The sequence below is a fragment of the Amblyraja radiata genome, chromosome 10, assembly GCF_010909765.2.
Source record: "Amblyraja radiata isolate CabotCenter1 chromosome 10, sAmbRad1.1.pri, whole genome shotgun sequence".
Classification (NCBI taxonomy): domain Eukaryota; kingdom Metazoa; phylum Chordata; class Chondrichthyes; order Rajiformes; family Rajidae; genus Amblyraja; species Amblyraja radiata.
In genome coordinates this window covers 18,974,625-18,996,145 of record NC_045965.1, presented here as the reverse complement: position 1 = coordinate 18,996,145, position 21,521 = coordinate 18,974,625, and the positions used below count along the sequence as shown (strand labels likewise).

The 21,521-nt window shown below is 42.4% G+C and overlaps 2 protein-coding genes across 3 annotated transcripts in view; one reads left to right on the top strand and one right to left on the bottom strand.

Moving 5' to 3' along the window:
* scyl3 (SCY1 like pseudokinase 3) overlaps positions 1–16,312 on the bottom strand; it is a 32,489-nt gene extending 16,177 nt beyond the window's left edge. Inside the window, exons 1-7 of one of the 2 annotated variants that reach the window (XM_033028248.1) lie at positions 15,998–16,312; positions 9,875–10,060; positions 5,097–5,210; positions 4,892–4,948; positions 4,154–4,256; positions 2,502–2,613; positions 1,481–1,558 (exon numbers count right to left, since the gene is read on the bottom strand). In XM_033028248.1, coding sequence (XP_032884139.1) covers positions 1,481–1,558; positions 2,502–2,613; positions 4,154–4,256; positions 4,892–4,948; positions 5,097–5,210; positions 9,875–10,060; positions 15,998–16,162 — 815 coding nt within the window. In that variant the 5' untranslated portion in view covers positions 16,163–16,312. Of the gene's footprint in view, positions 1–1,480; positions 1,562–2,501; positions 2,614–4,153; positions 4,257–4,891; positions 4,949–5,096; positions 5,211–9,874; positions 10,061–15,997 lie in introns of both variants that reach the window. The other variant, XM_033028247.1, reaches the window with a different exon arrangement.
* Positions 16,313–16,380: 68 nt separating this feature from the next.
* Positions 16,381–21,521, top strand: part of LOC116977631 (5'-AMP-activated protein kinase subunit beta-2-like) — a 36,822-nt gene continuing 31,681 nt past the window's right edge. Inside the window, exon 1 of the mRNA XM_033028251.1 lies at positions 16,381–16,571. The gene's annotated coding sequence lies outside the window, so the exon portion shown is untranslated. The remainder of the gene's footprint in view (positions 16,572–21,521) is intronic.

The window sequence follows — 21,521 nt, the reverse complement described above, 5'->3', positions numbered from 1 at the left end:
GTATTTGTGATTTTTTGCTGATAGACTCATGCAACCCAAACACAGGATGGTTAAAGATAAGTTCCTTTCTAAATTCAAAGACTTGTTCAGATGCCATGTTCTAAAATCAACTGATCTTCCCATTTGGATAAGGGAAGCCTATCTCACCAGCAATGCAATTTTAATATTCACTACAAGTTATCAATATTTTAACCAACAAGATAATACAAGAACGGCACTGTGGCGCAACGGTATAAGTTGCTGCCTTGCAGCATCGGAGACCCGGGTTCGATCCTGACTGCGGGTGCTGTCCGTACGCAATTTGTACGTTCTCCCTGTGACAAATGGGTTTTCTCCGAGATCTTTGGTTTCCTCCCACACTCCAAAGACGTACAGGTTTGTAGATTAATTGGCTTGGTGTAAGTGTAAATTGTCCCTAGTGTGTGCAGGATAGCGTTAATGTAGGGAGATCACTGGTCGGTGCGGATTCAGTGGGTCGAAGGGCCTGTTTCCGCACTGTATCTCTAAACTAAACTAAACTAAGAACAGGTTGCAATTGAGGTTATAAATTTCCGTGGAAGCAGAGTGCATAAATGCACTGCTGGTTATGCTATGAACACATGTGGAGTCAGTGAGGAGTTGCAGTGGCTGTTGGGATAACACAAAACATTCCCATGCCGAACATAAATATCACCAATAATTTGTCCTGGTCTAATTAAATTTTCGCTATGGCCAAGAAAGTACATCAACAGTTCCACTTCCTCAGAAGTCTAAGGAAATTCAGCATGTCTCCAACAACTCTTACCAATTTCTACAGATGGACAGTAAAAAAGCATTGCGCCTGGATGCATCATAATTTGGTTTGGTTACTACTTTGCCCAAGACTGCAAAAGGTTGCAGAGCGTTGAAAATGCAACATAGACCATTATAACCTGCCCCCCCCCCCCCCCCCCCCCCCCCCCCCCCCAATCAATCTACACTCCACACTGCCCTGGAAAAACCAACATAATCAAGGACCAGTTACATCAGGGTCATTCACTGTTCTCCCCTCTCCCGTTGACAATATAATACAAAAGATTAAAAGCATGTACCACCAGATTTAGAAAGAGTTTCTTCCCCATTGTTAAAATATTGAAGGGATCTCTGGTAAAATAAGGTTGTAATCCCAATTTCACAACCCATCTCATTGCAGCCTTTGCACTTTTTCTTTGTTATCTGCACTTTCTCTGGAGCCGTAACACTATAACTCTATATTCTTCACTGATTATTTTTCTCCTTGCACTTCCTGTTGTATTAGTGTAATGGCTTGATTGTTCCCTTGTATAGTACAATTTGACTGGATAGCACGCAAAATATTATTTTGCACAGTATCTCAATAATAAGTCAATACCCATAACTGGTATCTAATGTAGCTGCTAAATGTGAAAACAGTAATGTGAAACTTATTATTTTTATGTTTTTAAAAAAAAAAACATTATTCATGTCGAAATAGAATACCTACTTGAAAAACTCATTCTTTTCTTCCTCTGTTTTCAGTGTCAAACTTTGTAAAAAATTTACAACGTCCAAGAAGTCATTCCTGCTGATTATATGAGGGGTAGCATTTATTAGCCAAAAAATTGTGAACTAATTGAATGTTTGTCTATAAAATGCTCTTGAAGAGATCCATTTTTCATCTACATTCACCATTACTTAACATGCAACTAATTGACTTTTGAGTCCAATTATAAAATGTGCCATCACATAAAATATATCTTTGCACATATTGTACAGGACTGAGAATAAATATTCTCCCATTTTACAACGTGAAATGCATTCATGTGCAAACATATTCTGTTTTCATTAATTGGTTGATATAGATACTCATTTCAAGTGTATTTTGGAAATATTCAGTCACATCACAGATAATAATTACAACCATTTGTCTAAATTTGAATGTCCAATTCTTCACTCTACTAAGTGCAATTATTAAGAAACCTACTTACATGTTAAAGTGATAGAAATCAGAAATGTATTCACTGTCATAAGCAGTGTGGATATTCTTATTAAGTCTACTCCACAGCCATCTCAAATTTGCCAAAAATAGAAAAATAATGTATCTGTATACGCTGAACAAATGAAAATTGTATTATCTGTGATGCCACTACACATGGTGTTCAATAATCATTGTAAACTTTGTGCATTCTTTATGACATGGTTACATTGTTCTTCTCTAAATATGGCAGTTAAAATACACCATCTGAATCATAAGTAAATAATTATATTTTGCCATTTTACAACCAATAAGTTTATAGGATTTTATAGCACAAGATGTTGTTAACTGTGCATACTTTGATTTCTGTGTATATACAGTCAGCTACACAATAATGGACATGTACCTGCTTTTGATTAAACTTTACAGTTGGATTTCATGTAACACAAGCACAAGTTATTTTCTAATAATTTTTTGCTTAATTTAACAAATAAATTATTTAATGCTTGGCAACATTGTACACAAGTACTCTAAGAATGTTTCTACTTACCTGAAAAATTCATGAGATAATAAGCTATGTAAAGATGGCCGTTGCATAGGGTCTGGGTTAAGAAGAGTAGCATTTAAGGTTTCCTGGAATTTTGCTAGTACATGTTCTGCAACTTGAGAACAAACAAATTAACCCTGAACCATCACTGAGTACAGAAATGTCTCTGCCCTGTAATACACAAAGGTTAATGGAAAGAATTTCCAAACATAAAATAGAATTATGAACATATAAAACAGTGAATTGTCATAAATGGATATTTTGCATTAAAGATCATTGGCAGTTTAGTTTTTACATTCTCAGACAAAGCACATGATTTAACATAAAATCTAAATGTTTGCTGGATAAGGTATTTTGATACTGCATTTGGACAAGTTTCATCCAATTCCTTAAAATGTCAGTATTTAATGTCATGATCAGTTAATGTGTTACTCAATATTTATCTTGTAATGATCAACTAAAATTACTAAATGCATCATTATATAATTCCCTTCTTTGATATTGCTGCACATATATTAGCTGAAATGTGTGTAACTTTACAATACTGACTACATTTCAAAAATACATAATTTTGGTTGGGACATACAGAGAACATGAAAACTTCCATATACATATTTAGGTAATTCTTCTCCCAGGTCTTTTTATTGCTGCTTACACAAGTGACCAGGAATGTTCTTTATTGAATCATCAATCATGGTATTTACAGTGTAGGAGCCAAACATTCTGTTTATAATTTCAGTATGTTCCCATTGAAAAAGCTAATGTTTCACTGTCCCTGGCTCTTGAGAGTTTTGCACTCATTCTCTTTTCAACCAAGTATCCAACAAGGAGACTAACTTCCCACAGTCAAATTATTTGATCATTTCATAATTCACCTTCTACAATGGTACCCAAGTTAACAAACCCACAGCATTGATTTATATCATTACTGATCCTGAAGTCATAACATATAGGTAAATACCCCCACCATATTTACATAAAATAAGACTATCATTTGGGCCATGTGCTGCAATGCATAGGCCCTGGCAATGTGTCTTGAAGGCCGAGCTAGAAGTCAGTGTACATAAATGAATTTCCTCAGTTTAGCATTCCAATCCCCACTAGGTTCCTCAGATTCTGGATGATGGGTTAACTTCATTTGGAACATATTTTCACAATCGATTTGCCATAGTTAGGTGTCCCACTTCCTTCTGAAAGAAGCCTTTCCACTTCATTAAGTTACTCAGTTCCCCATATTTAAAATCCAACATCATCATCATTGACTATTGCAAATTGATCCAAAGCATCTCATGAATGATACTATACAAATGCAAGTTCATATGATTGTATTAGAGGCACTTTGTTAAATCACTGCCGAAATCCAGTTTATTCTGCAGAGTCTATTGCTTTTAAGTTCTCCTTGCCAGGATACTTCCTTTTTTGACAATGGATATAATACATGTATAAACAACCAAATGATTTAAAATATAACTTTCCCGAAATAATTACAAAAAAAGTGACAAAAACATCAACAATAAAAGTGAAACAATTAAAATAAGTACTTGGAATAAATTAATTTGCTTGTACTGACGAGTTAAAGAGTGATCCCCTGACAGTAGATAGTAATTAGGAACATTGCGTATGGTCACTGAAATATCCAGCAAGAAAATCCTTACCCATTTCATTAAGCAAAGGAAGAAATTTTGCAATCATCGTCCCAAATGAGTAACCATCTCGTGCATGTCCATGCGATTCAGGAAGAAACTGAAAACCTGAGGACTAAATTGGATAAGATCAGTTTGCATAGGGCCTTATTGTGTCCTATACCTTGCACAACAAAAATAGGTGACATCACTCAAGTACTTCACATGGCAATATTCAAGAGTTGCACAAATTGCTTTCCTGAAGCCCCAAGTAACTAACCCAGAAGAAATTTTATATGGCAAATATCTGCAATGTTGCAATGAAGAAAAACAAGACTTGTTTTGAACAACAACAAACTTGGTCCCAAGCTAAAATCACCGCTTTCTCTATAAATGCTTCCCAACCTGCTGAAATCTGGAATTTTCTGTTTGTGTTTTAGTCTAGTGGTGAATATACGTTTATTTTTATTAGATCAGGCAAAATACTGATTAAGTTGCTGAACAGCCACTCGAGAGTCGTAGCTACTGATGAGAAACATAGCTTAAATCCAGCTACAATACCTGGAGAATTTATACTTATGCATTTCCAGATTATTTAAAGCTTATAAAAAAAGCATTGGAATATTTGAAACAATCATGCAAGAAATCCCACAGAAAATAGAGGAAACATTCTGAAATGTAATCTGTTTTTCATTCCAAGATGGCATCCGAGTGTTTCCAGCATTTTCTATTTTATACCCTTCTTATCTGTATTCCACACTATAGACAGACCTGTTCCTCTGGAGCAATTCCACTCAAATCTCTCAATGACTTAATATTCGACAGGAACTGCAAGAGAAAACAGAATATAGATTTTTAAATCGCAAAATTAAATAACTCAAATGGACTCTGCAAACTATGATTCTGCAAACTATGAATTTGCAGAAGCCAAGTGGGAACTTTACAAAGGAAAGAAGATTAGGCTCAACAACCTCACCTGAGATGATGCTTGTGAGAAATGACACATCATCTCCATTCCTCCCAGCTTCCAGTGACCATCCTCGCTCACGAACACAGACGAAACACATATATTATTGTGGCTCAGTTTACCCTGTAATACAAAATAACAAAGTGCCCGTACACATTTTAGCCACGACAAAACAAAAACATGACATTAACTGAAATGTCCTTCTGTGCAAAAGATTTTCAGTGATGGGGCAACAACACTGTAACAAAATTTTGCAAAGTACACTCTGTCCTTTATGTCTTCTGTGCACCCCTCTCTTTACAAACTGCTGATAATGATCGTTTGAGGCTTTTAATAAACTCTGAAAAGCAGAATTCTTAACCAACAGCAATCCCACATCAAAACATGCATAGTAAAAAATATATGAGGCATCGGGTTTACATTTTCCTAGATCCATGGTGCTGCAATTGTCACAGGTAGGGTGACACGCATAGGGGAATCCAGCAAACACTCGTAGTAAAGAGCCTTAGTCCCAAACAAACAATCATTCAGAGAGAGGGTTCACAATACATTGAGAACAATAGTTCACAAATAACTGTGCCACTACAAGAATCTGTAATGCATAAAGAAGGTGAAATGCAAAAGGCTCAATATAGTGTTTAAGAAGGAACTGCAGATGCTGGAAAATCGAAGGTACACAAAAAAGCTGGAGAAACTCAGCGGGTGCAGCAGCATCTATGGAGCGAAGGAAATAGGCAACGTTTCGGGCCGAAACCCTTCTTCAGACTGATCGGGGGTGGGGGGGGGGGGGGCAGGGACAAGAAAGGAAAAAGGAGGAGGAGTCCGAAGGCTGGGGGATGGGAGGAGACAGCAGGGGGACTGAGGAAGGGGAGGAGATAGCAAGGACTAACAAAATTGGGAGAATTCGATGTTCATGCCCCCAGGATGCAGACTCCCCAAGCGGAATATGAGGTGCTGTTCCTCCAATTTCCGGTGCTGCTCGCTGTGGCAATGGAGGAGACCCAGGACAGAGAGGTCGGAGACGGAGTGGGAGTGAAGGACCATTTCTGCAAGATGGTGCTGGAGATGGTGGCCTGGTGCTCGTCAGTGGGGTCATGGTCCAGGGGTAAGTAGGAGGAGGTGTCCGAGAGTTGGCGGGTGGCCTCAGCTTTGTAGAGATCGGCGCGCCAGACTACCACGGCACCTCCCTTGTCGGCGGGTTTGATAACCCAATCTGGGTTGTTGCGGAGTGAGTCGATGGTAGAACGTTCATGGGGGGAGAGATTGGAGTGAGACAGGGGAGTGGAGAAGTTGAGGCGGTTGATGTCGCGACGGCAGTTATTGATGAAGAGTTCTAAAGCCGGAAATTGGCCACGAGGGGGGTTCCACGAGGAGGGGGTGCGTTGGTGACGGGAAAAGGGGTCATCAGTGGGGGGCGAGGACTCTTTCCCATGGAAGTACGCTGTGAGGCGGAGGCGACGGTAGAAGAGCTCCAAGTCGTGGTGGGCGCGGAATGCATTGAGGTGGGGACGGAAGAGGACAAAGGTAAGACCTCTGTTGAGGACAGACCGTTCAGTGTTGGAGAGGGGGAGGTCGGGGGGGCTCAATTAGGCTCAATATAGTACTTGCACCACAAGTACTCCAACTACTGGTAGTGAAGTAGTATAAATTAAATATGGCAGACAATAAATTGAGAAGGTGGGACAGTGCACTGTCAGAGAATGGTTCAAATATACAAGACCTGTTGCTTAAGTGACTACTGAACTGCCCAAGACAAGTACAGATGGAGTTTGATGTGTTGAGGGACAAATGCATTACTAAGCGGAGGGTCTTCAAAATTTTAAAGAATGTAGAGGGAATTCACAATAATTATGGATTTCATAATGTTAGGCCCATACAGTACAGCCAGAGTGCAGCAAACAGCAGAATTTGAAGTCTTGAAATCGATTCTGAAGAGGGAAATCAGAAGATATTACTTCAAAAGGAACAGTAGGAAAGAAGTCCATAGTCTCCAAGAAGTGGAAAATGAATTGCAAGACATACAAAAAACAAAAGCAAAGATGAGGGCCTTTAGAAATAACTAAAGCGGAGATTTGTTACAATGAGTTCATTGTATCCAGTAACATGGCAAATACAACATATAACAGTGATTACTGTAACAGCAAGTATTGCTAACCCTAGGCCAAGTTTTGTGCAAACAGTACAGGGTTAGACACAATGCATTAACTCATTGTAGAATTTCACATGTGTAAACACCTGTGGTCCTGTCCCACATAGGCGATTTTTTGGGGCAGCTACAGGCAACTTCTGCGAAATTTTCAAAGTTGAAAATGTTTTGGCGACAGTGGTGACAATTTTTGCTGTTGTAAGTTGTCGTAGGTGCTGTTGTAGGTTGTCGCCAGGTGTCGTAGGTGAATTCCTTTGAAACCAGTCCCTGGCAGTCGCCTAACGAGTCGCCTCAGTGGGACAGGCCCATTATGGGCCTGTACCACTCAAGTGACTTTTTAGGCGACTGCAGGAGACTATACAGTTTACACAACAATTAAGTGAGTGTATGCTGTGATTATGATTTTCAGTACATTACTATACGAGACACTGCAATTAGTTAAGAGCTTACTGCCTTCAACAAGGAATATGTTTTTGGTAGCTCTCCATCTGCTATCCACCTTTGTAAACAGCAACTCTAAAAGTACCTACTGTTGTACAAGGCATCATTTGCCCTTTGCGTTTTCTCCTTTTTACTATCTCCCTGGAGTCTGTCCTTCACATGAGCTTAAAGGGAAATGGAATGCTATTCAGTAACATTGGACCAAATCTGATGCACATTCAATCCACATCAGCATGTGCTATTCATTTAGTGGCAATAATCAGGAGCAGGAAGAGCTTTACTCTACAAGAACTATGAGACCGGTTGTGGCATACACAAGATCAACTAATTCAAGATGTCAAGGACGAATAACTCATGTTGGATTGTATAATACAGTATCTGTATATACAGGCTATTTAATACGAAGGGATTGAAAATATGGCACTAGCAGAAGCAAAAGGATTTATTTGCAAGAAAATATTACTTATAATATGAATGGTTGCAGCATCAAAATTGAAAAAAAGATTGAGCGCTGTGAAAATGGGATAGAATATTACTGGTTCTTCTGTATCTTGACTTGTCTCATTTTCTGTTCTATTCTGCTAAATTTGAAACTAGAAGTTGTACATGAACTGTATTATCTCATTATGTATTAGATACTTATGTACTACATTTTTGTACTTACTTCTAATTAAAAATAAAGAAATAAATACACAAATAGATAAAAGAGAGAAATAAAAGAATATGTCTGGTTAAATATCAAGACATTCTAAATGAAGCTGCAAAGTGGATGAGGGAAGAAAGTCTTCCATAAAGGACCGAAATATCAGAGAGAAGGAGAATCTCCAAACCGAAGGTGAATTTAGTGTGATACTATGCAGATTAACAACAGTAGCACAGTGAACAGAACAGCAACTGGAAAGGTAAGTTAATCAGTAAAAAAATGATTAATGTAGGTTGTACAACAGAAGGAATTTGACAACTCTTAATCCCCTGTTTCTCCTATAGTTTTTACACAGTTTCAAGTTCCTCACTCTTATCAAATTCTTGTATTCCCACTGTTTATGTGTTGTGGCTTCTGCTGTGTCAGCCATTTCTTTATCTTTCTATTATAATTTCTCCTGCACACCCCAAATATGTACTTTTATTGCAGATGTGTAGAAATTCTTACACTTTCTTTATAAATATTTCTTGTTAGTTTTGCCCACAATCTCAATTCCCTGTAATTTTTTAGACACGTTTGGTAATCTCCAATCCTTTCCCAAATTTTCAACATTACTATATATTTGGCAATATTTTTTAATCCAATGGTCTCTCATTTTATTATTTCATCCTGGTGGAATACTTTTCCTACAAAGTCTCTCCATGCAATGCATATTCTGTGATAATTATTTCTTTATTTGTTTGCAACTAACAGCAAATCATTAAATTTACATTTTCCATTGTACCCTAGCTGGCTTTAAGGATTGTACGTGTCGATGTTGCATGATGTTGCTGCCTTACAGAGAATGCAGTGCCGGAGACCCGGGTTCAATCCCGACTACAAGTGCTGTCTATACAGAGTTTGTACGTTCTCCCCATAACTTGCGTGTGTTTTCTCCGAGATCTTCGGTTTCCTCCCACACCCCAAAGAGGTTAATTGGCTTGGTAAATGTAAAAATTGTCCCTAGTGTGGTGTAGGATAGTGTTAATATGCGGGAATCGCTGGTCGGCATGTATCTCTAAACTAAACTAAACTTAAGTACATTAATTCCAAACTGAATACAAATTTCTGTAATACAATCATTTCCCATCGGATAATCTATTACTGTGAGATTGCTAATCAAAGCTTTCTCTTACACGTCACAATCTAAAGTGCTCAATAACCTGCTTGGTTCAATGAAATAATGCTCCAAGAAATTTTCCAAAATTCATTACGTGAACAGTCTCTCCAAATTACATTTACCAATTTGCAAGAAAAGCAAAAAACTCAAACCATCTCTTCTTATTCTTTAATCAAGCTATTCAATGCTGAAGTTCCTTTTAGGGAGCCATTAACTAATCTCAGCAGTTTTTGTCACTTTCTATTTCTTGCTTCCACTCAAGCTGATTCTATTTCCTGACCTACATGACCAATAAACACCATTCTATATTACAAATAAAGATGTCTTAGCACAAACATTGTTGCATTGTCTCTACTGAATTCAACAACTGCTTTTCTCTAGATCTTTCTCATACTTACCCTGTCATGCAGGAAGATAAGTGCTTGGAGGATGTCAAAAATTCCAGCACAGATCTCATCTGCTGAGACATCTTCGAGGACCATATGCAATGGCTGCACACGCTCAGTAACGAGGTGGATTCCATCAACTTCAACGGTACTCGATAAGAACCTCAGCAGGCATGGGTGACGCAAGGTTTTCAGATGCTGAAACAATGTTTATGATGATTTTTAATTATGAGCAATTATAAGCATTTTTATTACATCTCACAAACAGTTAGCTCAATTTACTAGTATAATAAGTGAGTTCGGTATTCCGATAAACACAAGGAATTATGGGGTTCGTCAAAGGTCACTCGGGGGAAAAAAAAGCGAACACAGCGCTGTATAAACTGTGTATGAATTAATCTAGAATTCTGTTAACTCAATAGCTTCCTTTCTTGTTCTGCTGTTCACACACTACTTACAGTAGTCCCAGTTCTAGTTCAGTTCATTAATCTGAAATTATGAGATATTCAAAAAGTTACAGAATGTATTATTTTCATTTAATCCTTAATGTGTTTGCTGCTGGAATAAGAAAATATTACTTGTGTTTGAAGCATTTTCTTATCTTTATTCATAATTTACATGTAAAAATATTTAATCTGAGGCAGGCAGCGACTGTATCAGTGTGATGTGGGCTGATGCTTTACCTACAGGCAGTGTGAATGTTCCATTAAGGCAAGGGTCGGCAACCTACGACCCGCAGGCGTATTTTTTTAGTGACTAGAATGTTCTTGTCTTCAGTGGGACCTTGCCCAGAGTTGTCTCAGTGCTCGGGCAAGGCAACTCTCCGGGACGGTTTAAACTGGGATGGTTTTATATTGTGAAGTTCACTGTGCCTGAGTTATTGATCAGAGTGAACACCCGCTCCTTTGGACACGTCTCACTGTGGAGTCTGTCACAGATGGATTCCACCGCCTGTTGGTCAATAATTGGATCGATCTCCTGAACCAGTAGCTGCGGATCTACCAGCGTGTTTACTTTCCGAACTGAACTCACTGTGGAATGAATCCATTAACAGAGCCACTCTGCTGCCGGATTCTTAGTTGTCCCTTCCTTCCCTATGGAACTCCTCCTCGTCCCCATCAGATGCCGCGTTCCCAGAGCCCTGGTTAAATGCGGCCGGTCATGGTTAAGTCTGTGAAACCAGCCCCATCAGAAACTGCGGGCAGGAATAACAGAAGAAAGGACCATTCCGCCTATTGTAGCGGGTGGCTGTTCGTGAGGAGTGAGAGAGAGAGAGAGTGGAGGAGTGTGGGGCGAGATTTAATTTCCAGCAGCATGTAAATGACGGACCCACAACGGTTGACACTGCAATGGCAGTAGAGTGAGCGAGAGCCTGTTTCAACAGTTTTGTTTATTTTCTGCTGAGTTAAAAAAAACACATTGCGACCTGATGGTCACCGCACTTCCTGCCGATGTCCTACATACTGCCATTGATAAAGTTACATTACTATACTGCAAGTAGTGAACAAATCCAAATATATCACAGAAAACTGTAAAAGTTTGTTTGCCGAAGATCCTACTTGGCACACCAATAACTGCAATGAGCGTATAACTTTTATCAAACTAACTGTGTCTCAAACTAACTGCTATGTTCACACGACATAATATTGCTTAAAGCAATATTATGTCTACTGAACATAACAGTTAGTTTGACACTGCTATAACAGTTATACGCTCCGAAGCATAAAGCATGAAAACACCGAAGCATAAAGCAATAAAACCAACAAAATCATCGTAGTTTTGTACAAATGAACCATAAATATACCTAGTTAATAGTTTTGAAAGCAGTATTTTCTTACCTCGAAGAAGCAAAACTGGAAAATATGGATGAAACGCAGGTCTTTATATACACAGCAGCTCAGCTGGCGAGAATGTTTATTGGAAATGACCTATGACCTGGGCATGCGCAGTTGAAATACCGAACTCGCATATTAAAAAAGCAGGATAAAAGTCAAACAGGCCCTTCAGCCCACCATGTCCGCGCCGAGCAGCAAACACTAACACTATTCTACACACACACACACACACACACATGGGACAATTACAATTTTACCAAGCCAATTAACCTACAAACCACGCAGGTCACGGATTAAATGTATAAACACCATACAGACAGCACCCGTGGTCAGGATTGAATCCGGGTGTCTGGCACTGCAAGGCTGCAACTCTACTGCTGCCCAATGATAAAATGACAAAAAGTTGCAAAATGTGAAGCTTGAGGATAGAGTTATAAATTGTAAAGCTGGAGAAAGTAATGTAGCTCCCCCCCCTCCCTGCAGATAGTCTGAAAAAGGATCCTGATCTGAAGTGCCACCTATCCATGTTGTGGTTGTGGTGCTTTATTTTTATAGCATAGGCAGTCCCTAACTCGCAAAGTGAAGCAATTACATGATGAAAAAGAAAATAATGCAAAGAAAAATGAAGGAAAGATATTTTGTTATGAATATGATCAGAACCAACTGCAAGAAGCCATTGTTCAACCAGCTGTATTCAGTGTTACATATTTCTGTAAAACTTAGCTCTCCTATCACTGATTGACCATTTTAAACTGCTCAACTCAAGGGAAGGTTAACTAAGGCCAACTTGGCAAACACTCCAAGCACAGCATGTTATTTGCAGCAACATATCTAATGGTGCTTTGGCTGTCGCAAAATAAATGGGCACTGTTGTAACTAATCAAGCTGGAATTTACACATCTTTCATATACCACTACTCATAAGCCCACGACACTTCTTAAATATTATGTCTTCCAGCACCACTTTTGGCAAAACTATAACCATAAATCAATTTTTATCTGGCTGGCAAAATGTAATGAGCCAAGTGAAACAAAGAATTCCAGGCGATGGTTAATACAAAAAAAAGACAAATTGTGCTGGAGAAACTCAGCGGGTCAGGTAGTATCTCTGGAGAACATGGATAGTTGACCTTGGGACCCTTCTTCAGACTGATTCAGTTTGCAGTTACACCAGCAGTGTGTGTAGTTTCACCTTAAAACTAGAGACCGATGGTCTGCACCAGCAAGCCCTTCTTCAGCAGCTGCTGCTGCATGGTCCGCTTGACATGGCTGTTCTGGCAGCTCAATGCTGTGGCCCCTTGCCGGCACTGGTCGACAGGACACGCTCGGTCACCGTGGCAAGGGGAGTTAAAATGTCTAGCAACCGGGAGATCCAGCAGTCCTTGGCAGACCAAGCACAAATATTCCGCAAAACGGTTGCTTAGTGTACGCTTGGTCTCGCTGCCGATGTAAAGGAGGCTACATCGGGAGCACTGAATGCAATAGACATAGTTGGAAGAGATTCACGTGAACTTCTGTCTCATCTAGAAGGGCTGCTGGGGTCCCTGGATAGAAGTGAGAGAAGAGTTTAGGGACTGAAGAGTTGCATCTTCTGTGCTTGCAGGGGAAATTGCCTGGAGTAGGGTGGATTGGGTAGGGATGAACCATTGAATTGTGGAGGGAATAGTCTCCAAAGAAAGGAGTAGTGACAGGAAGATGTGACTGATGGTGGGTTCACGTTGAAAGTTGGGAAAATGTCGGAGAATGATGTGTTGCGTGTGGAGGCTGGTGAGGTGAAAGGTGAGGGCCTGGGAAACTCTATCCTTGTTCAGTCTGTGGGATAGCGAGACCAGAACTGTGGGACGCAGAGGAGATAGGGGTGAGGTGTCTGTCTGTCTGTCTGTCTGTCTGTCTGTCTGTCTGTCTGTCTGTCTGTCTATCTATCTATCTATCTATCTATCTATCTATCGCAACCAAGGGATATGGGGAGAAAGCAGGAACGGGGTACTGATTTTGGATGATCAGCCATGATCATATTGAATGGCAGTGCTGGCTCGAAGGGCCGAATGGCCTACTCCTGCACCTATTTTCTATGCTTCTATAATGGGGAGGGGGGGGGGGAACTCATCTCCGTTCTAAATGGCTTACCACTTATTCTTAAACTATGGCCCCTGGTTCTGGACTCCCCCAACATTGGGAACATGTTTCCCGCCTCTAGCATGTCCAAACCCTTAATAATCTTATATGTTTTAATAAGAGTATACAAGCCCAGCTGCTCCAATCTATCAACATATGACAGTCCCGCCATCCCGGGAATTAACCTCGTGAACCTACGATGCGCTCCCTCAATAGCAAGAATGTCCTTCCTCAAGTTTGGAGACCAAAACTGCACACAATACTCCAGGTGTGGTCTCACTAGGGTCCTGTACAACTGCAGGAGGACCTCTTTGCTCCTATACTCAACTCCTCTTGTTATGAAGGCCAACATGCCATTCACTTTCTTCACTGTTTGCTGTACCTGCATGCTTACTTTCAGTGACTGATGAACAAGGACCCCCAGATCCCGTTGTACTTTCCGTTTTCCCAACTTGACACCATTCAGATAATAATCTGCCTTCCTGTTTTTGCCACCAAAGTGGATAACCTCACATTTATCCACATTAAACTGCATCTGCTCACTCACCCAACCTGTCCAAGTCACCCTGCATCCTCATAGCATCCTCCTCACAGTTCACACTGCCACCCAGCTTTGTGTCATCTGCATATTTGCTAATGTTAATTTTAATCCCCTCATCCAAATCATTAATATATATTGTAAATTATATTCTTTGATGTGCAAAGAAATCTTGGGTTTGAAGTCTGCAGTTTCCCTAAAGTGATAATTCAAGTAGATCAAGAAGTGGTAAAGTGGTAGAGAAGGCATTGGATATGCTTGCCTTCATTGATCAAGGCATTGAGTATAAGAGTCATGATGCAGCTTTGTAGGGCTTTGGTTAGGCCGTGTTTGCAGTATTGCCTGCGGTTCTTGTCACCCATTGCAGGAGGTATGAGGAAGCTTTGGAGAGGGTGCAGAAGAGGTTTACCAGAATTCTGCCTGCATTAACTGTAGAGAGGTTGTACAAACTTGGATTGTTTTTTTCAGAAACATTCAGAGATTGAAGGGACACCTGATAGAAGTATATAAAATTATTAAAGTGATAGATAGGACACACAGTCAGAATCTTACCCCCCCCCCGCCCCCGCCCCCGGGTTGAAATGTCAAGGACTAGTGAGCATAGCATTAAGGTTAGAAGTGCAAAGTTTAAATGAAAGGTGTAGGGTAAGTTTTTGTTTTTACACATTGTGGTGAGTACCTGGACTGTGCTGCCAGGAATGGTGGTGGTGGCAGATCAAATAGTGGCATTTTAGAAACTCACATGGATATGTAAGGAATGGAGGGATATGTAAGGAATAGAGCGATATCAGATTACTTACAAAATTCTTAAGGAACTTACAAAATTCTTAAGGAACTTACAAAATTCTTAAGGGGTTGGACAGGCTAGATGCAGGAAGATTGCTCCCGATGTTGGGGAAGTCCAGGACAAGGGGTCACAGCTTAAGGATAAGGGGGAAATCCTTTAAAACCGAGATGAGAAGAACTTTTTTCACACAGAGAGTGGTGAATCTCTGGAACTCCCTGCCACAGAGGGTAGTCGAGGCCAGTTCATTGGCTATATTTAAGAGGGAGTTAGATGTGGCCCTTGTGGCTAAGGGGATCAGAGGGTATGGAGAGAAGGCAGGTACGGGATACTGAGTTGGATGATCAGCCATGATCATATTGAATGGTGGTGCAGGCTCGAAGGGCCGAATGGCCTACTCCTGCACCTAATTTCTATGTTTCTATGTTTCTATCAGGCAGAGGAGATACAAACTGCTGGAGAAACTCAGACTCAGCGGGTTGGACAGATTCTCTGAAGAAAATCTGGATGGGTGACGTTTTGGATTAGGATCCTTTTTCAGACTCAGAAGGGTCCCGACCCGAAACGTCACCTATTCGTGTTCTCCAAAGATGCTGCCTGACCCAGGGTTACTCCAGCACTTTGTGCATGTTTCTTTTAATCGTAAACCAGCACCTGCTGTTCCATGTTTCTACCTGTGCTGTACTGTTTGCTGTTTTGACAATAAACTCAAATTGACGCTGGTCGACTGACTCTTGGCTACTGCAGCCAAGCTTCCTACCGTAAACACAAGTACTGGCCCTGTGTGACCGAGCTCCTAACCAGGGCTAGGAATCCCACCGAGCTTGCCTCTCCTGACACCGGCCCGGCCTTGACACTGCTCACCTTGGCGGCCTTGTTGACGGCTTCCTCGTTGCCCCGCTGGTACACGAACACGGACACCAGTTGTTCCTCCTCCAGCGTCGCCCGGTAAACGCTGAGACCACCGGGCAGGGTGACAGGCGGCCCGTCCATTCGGCAGCTCCGCGCCGCGCTGCTCTCTGCCCCCATGGCCGTCCGGCCGGACAAGCGGGCAGACAGACAGACAGACAGCCTCCCCACCGACCGACCGAGCCCGGGAGTTGGTGCTAATCTCACTCGTCGGTGCCTTCTCCACTCCGGTCACGAAACAATAATGCCGGGCATCCGGCTAACCCGGAAACACACGCGGCGCCCCGACAACAACTGGCCGCAGGGAGACGTCCGCGGGTGAGGGTGAGGAGCCAGGCCCGGATCAGCCCGGTCCAAAGATCATGGAGCTCCGCTCAGTCTAGCTCAGCCCCGCCCGGACCGGACCAGATCAGATCAGATCAGCTAGGATCGGCTCGGCTCGGCTTAGCCCGGTACCGCTGCTGTCAGTGGAGCATCACCTCAACTGGAATGGCCCGAGGCCTGGCCACATCTCCTTCAAAGGACCAAGGTCTGAAACTGAGACTCAAGAGACTGCAGACGCTGGAATATTGGACAAAACACAAAGTGCTGGAGGATCTCAGCGATCAGCATCTGTGGAGGGAATGGACAGACACAGTTTCGGGTCGGGACCCGATCTAAAACTAATCGTTTGATCTCTCACCAAGGGCCAGCGTAAAAAATAAATGCGTTTTTGTCATTTCCATTCGTAAGAGACACAAGAAAGCGGAGTCTGAAGAAGAGTCCAGACCCGAAACGTCGCCTGTCTATTCCATCCATAGATGTTCCTGAGCCAATGAGTTCCTCCAGCACTTTGTGGTTTGCGTTTTTTACAAGTCTCTTTTTTGGGTCATGGACATAGTTTGGAAACAGGCCTTTTGACCCACCGAATCCGCATAGACCGTCAACCGCCCGAATATACGAATCCTACATTCGTCCTATTTTTAATTCTACCCACATTCACATCTACACTCCCCAGATTTCGCCTTTCCATTTCCGGCTGCATGTCATCTCAACTCCCATTACCACATCGACCTGCCTGTTTCCCCTTCTTCACTGCCACCATGAGGCCAAACGCAAACTAGAGCAGCTCCTCCGATTTCAACTGGGTAGCCCCGGCCCCAAATATATGAACATTGGTTTCACGTATCCTGCATTCTTTGCGTACTCCCCCTCAGTTCCAGGATCTCTTACTCTGTTCAACTTTTCCATATCTCCCCCCACCCCAAATACCTGGACTCATCATGCCTGGTAGCACCCATCCATCACCCACATATCTGCGACTCTTCTTGGTTTGTCATTCCTATCCCCTCCCATGCCTGATTTCATCTGCTCATCACCCCCTCCTTACCACCTAACAACTACCAGCCTCTGACTTTACCATTCCCCGTCACAACTGCAGCTGTCCAACACCCTAACCATGATCTGGATCCGCCTATCACCTTTCAGCCTCTGTCTCTACCTTATTCCTCACAGTTCTACCTGTCCATCACTCCCTCCCTCTCCCCCCCCAACCTGATTCCACATATCACCTTACAGCTTCCGTTTCCATCCCTTCCGGATTCACCTATCCTTCATCCGCCACCCTCCCCTCATCTAGGTCTCCACCCCTCATCCGGATCCATGTGTCACTTTCCAGCCTTTGTTTCACTTCCCTTTACACAGTTCTAATGCACGGTCCCAGTCTGAAATGTCGACTTCTCTTTTCTCCATAGATGCTGCTCAAACTGCTGAGTTCTTCCAGCTGTTTATATTTTGCATCTTTCTTATCTGTTATTTTGTTTATCATATAACATGGAATCAGACCCTTCAGCCCATTAACCAACAAACACCGATTTACTTTTTTATTCTCCCTGTGATCCCATCATTTCCCCCAACCACCCCCCCCAAATTCTACTACCTATGTACCAGAGGTAACATAGTAATGTATTACTATGCACGTCTTTGGGACATGGGAGGAAATTATAACACCTGCAGGAAACCCGTGTCCTCACAGGGATACTATACAGACAAGACCGTAGGTCAGGATTGAATTTGGGCTGCTGGAGCTGTTAGGCACCAGCTCTAGCAGCTTTAACTGGGAATTCATGGGAAAAAAGGGAAAGTGTTAAATAATTGAGAATATCCAAAAGGACCATTTCAATCGGTAAAGATGTGGGAGGAAAGAACATTCAACTGGTACAATTGGAATTCAGAGGAAGATAAATTGATCTGTTACTTCATTTTAATAAAATAAGAACAAGAAAAAGTGAAAGGTAGAAAAAACTGCCATTGCTCTGTTAGGTGGCAACATTCCAGTTGTATATCCTTGTTGAGTTGGACCTGGTTCTTATTATCAGTAATTGCGTATAGTAAGTTTGCTTGACAAAGTAGTTTTGCACATCAACTCGTAGTACTGGTAACACTGCAGGTATTTACTTTACCTGACTGGTTCTGGACATCTTGATTTTAGAAATATAACAAATTCTTCCATGATTGAAATAAAAATACCAGTTACATAGAATTAATATAAAATTTAAAGTCTAAGAGCAAAAAAACATTAAATCATTCTGAGATGCATGTGTTCCTTTATCCAATCATCTTCATAATTCTAGCTCAGATTCATCTGGAGAATACACTATTTCCCATATATGAAATATACCTATACGAATTTTGGAAGTCAGGTGCACAACCTTTTATCCGAAAGCCTTGGGACCAGACACTTTTCGTAATTCAGAATTTGTCGGCCTTCGGAATGGAAATTTTTTAGCGTAGATTTTAATGGCTGGCTCAGTGGTAGAGTGCTCGGCTCATATCCGCAAGGTCGCGAGTTTGAGCCTTGATCCCGGCAGTTACTCGGTCGCGAGTTTGAGTCTTCAATGTCGTTTTTTCTTGCAGAATAAATGTCTGTATGAAATGCACTGTGTTGAATGATTTCCTGAATTTGTAAATGTGCCCGCAGCATTGAATCACCTCTCGCACTCATGTCACCCTAGCGGGGCTACATGCCCTTAGGCGGCCTAGCTCGGGGATTCTTGAATCCCCGAGCTAGGTCGCGAGTTTGCGCCTCGATCCTGGCAGTTACTCGGTCGCGAGTTTGAGTCTTCAATGTAGTTTTTTCTTGCAGAATAAATGTTTGTATGAAATACAGTGTAGGAGAGGTGTACTGACTGTGTGGGCAGAACTTTGGAAGTGATTGCCCACCAGTCTAAAAAGCCGCTGTGTCTCCCTGTCCCTGGGATAGCAGGGGGCGATCAAACAGCACAATACCCCCCTCCCCCTCCAACTCCAGAGGAATCCGCTCCCCGATGGGCCGCTACGGCGACAAGTGGCAGTTTGCCCACAGCCCGAGCTGCACCCCCTCATCCGCCACCCCAAGAACAAGACGTACCTTGCACACCATCAGCTTCTGCCCATACGTGTTCCTCTGGAGTTGGAGCGGGGCTGGGCTGGAGTTGCTGCTGGCTGTGCGTCTCTGGGATCTCCATGCTTGCAGTGGGCCTGGGGGTCGGTGTCCCGTTGGTCCTGACGTCTCCAGCCACCCCCCTGGACTGGAGCTGAGACTGGGAACTGTACCGCCCTTGCCCCCTCCCTCTGCAACTGCAAACAACCCCACTCTCCTGCAAGGGCGGTACAGTCCCCGGAGGATGGCAGGTGGCCGGAGACGTCAGGACCAACAGGAACCCGCTCCCCGATGGGCCCCTACGACGCCCCGAACTGCGCCCCGTCATCCGCAACCCAGGTTCCTCTGTAGTTGGAGCGGGGCTGGGCTGGGCTGCTGTTGGCTGTGGGTCTCTGGGATCTCCGTGCTTGCAGTGGGCCTGGGGGTCGGTGTCCCGATGTGGGGGCGCAGCTCGGGGAACGGCTTCTGGTGGTCCTGACATCTCCGGCCAGTTTGCAGTTTTCCTCTGTAGTTGGAGCGGGGCTGGGCTGCGCTGCTGCTGGCTGTGGGTCTCTGGGATCTCCGTGCTTGCAGTGGGCCTGGGGGTTGGTGTCCCGTTGGTCCCGACGTCTCCGGTGACTGGCACTGACCTGCTGGTATCGCCGACGTGAAGACAGTGCAAAGCCCCCGCGCTGGTGCAATGAGCGGGGAGCTGGAGAGGGGAGGGAAGGGGTCACACACATGGCCGGGAAGCAGAGGGGTGTAGGTGGGGTGAAACTGAAGGGAGCGACAATCTGCTGCTGCCTGCCCGCTGAGTTAAAACGTTCCCACACAAGACTCACGATACACTGTTTAACTCAAGACTCACGATACACTTTTTAACTCAGCGGGCAGACAGCAGCATATTGTCAATTATTAACCCTCCCGCGCAATATACCCTCACCTTCTCTTTTATGAATGGGGATTTAGTTCCCCTTTCTTCGAGGACCGACCGGAGACCCACACACAAATGTTCACTATTCGGAGGTTTTCGTTATTTGGATCTTCGGATAAAAGGTTGTGCACCTGTATCAGTTATTAGTTTAGAAATACAGCATGGAAACAGGTCCTTTGACCCACCAAATCCATGCTGGCCATCGGTCACCCATTCGCACAAGTTCTATGCTATCACACTTTTACATCCACTTCTTACACACCAGGGCATGTTTTACAGAGGCCGATTAATCTACAAACCTGCACATCTTTTGGATGTGGGAGGAAACCAGAGCACCCGTAGGAAACCCATATAATCACAGGCAAATGTGCAAACTCCACACAGGCAGCACCCCAAGTCAGGATCGAACCTGGGTCTCTGGCACTGTGAGGCAGCAGCTCTACCACCCATATTCAGGGTGTCACCATTAACACAGTGTTGATATTAACAGATGAAAGTTAAAGTATTTCTATGCAAAATTGTAGGTTTGACCAATGAAAAGTTTAATAACCGTGCTCAAGGATAGTTTACAATTACATTAATTGAAGAAAGACAAATCTTGGTCAAAACACATCACATCAGTTGCGTAGCTTTCTCCTTGATGCATCAGAATCTAAGTCTAGGATAGTTTTCAAAATTTTAATTTTAATAGTTAATTTTGACATTTTAATATGTGGCCCTTTTTGAAACCAGATATAATATTAATAAATAACAGGCAACATTTGTACATTTTTATGTCTTGATTGATACATTTTATTAACCCAAATATAGCACGTATCTTGATACAAAATTGTAATTTTAAACACTCAGCATCAACTATGACTGTTGTTACATATAAAGGTAATGCTTGCATCATTCACATTTGCTACTAATACAAATAAATATTTTTTAAATAATGTAGTCCAAGAGTACCGGGACAGAGGTAAATCTTTACAGGTGGATTTTTCCATTTTAGGGTTGGTCTTAAAGAGGTTCCAAATAACTAAATATCACAACTATACTCTGGATAATACTTTATATAAAGGCAATGTCATAGAGGATGAAATAGTATCAAAATTGTTATTAAAAAGGCTTATTTACAGGTGAATATTCCTTGTAGTGTTGAATAAAAACATTAGAAAATATAT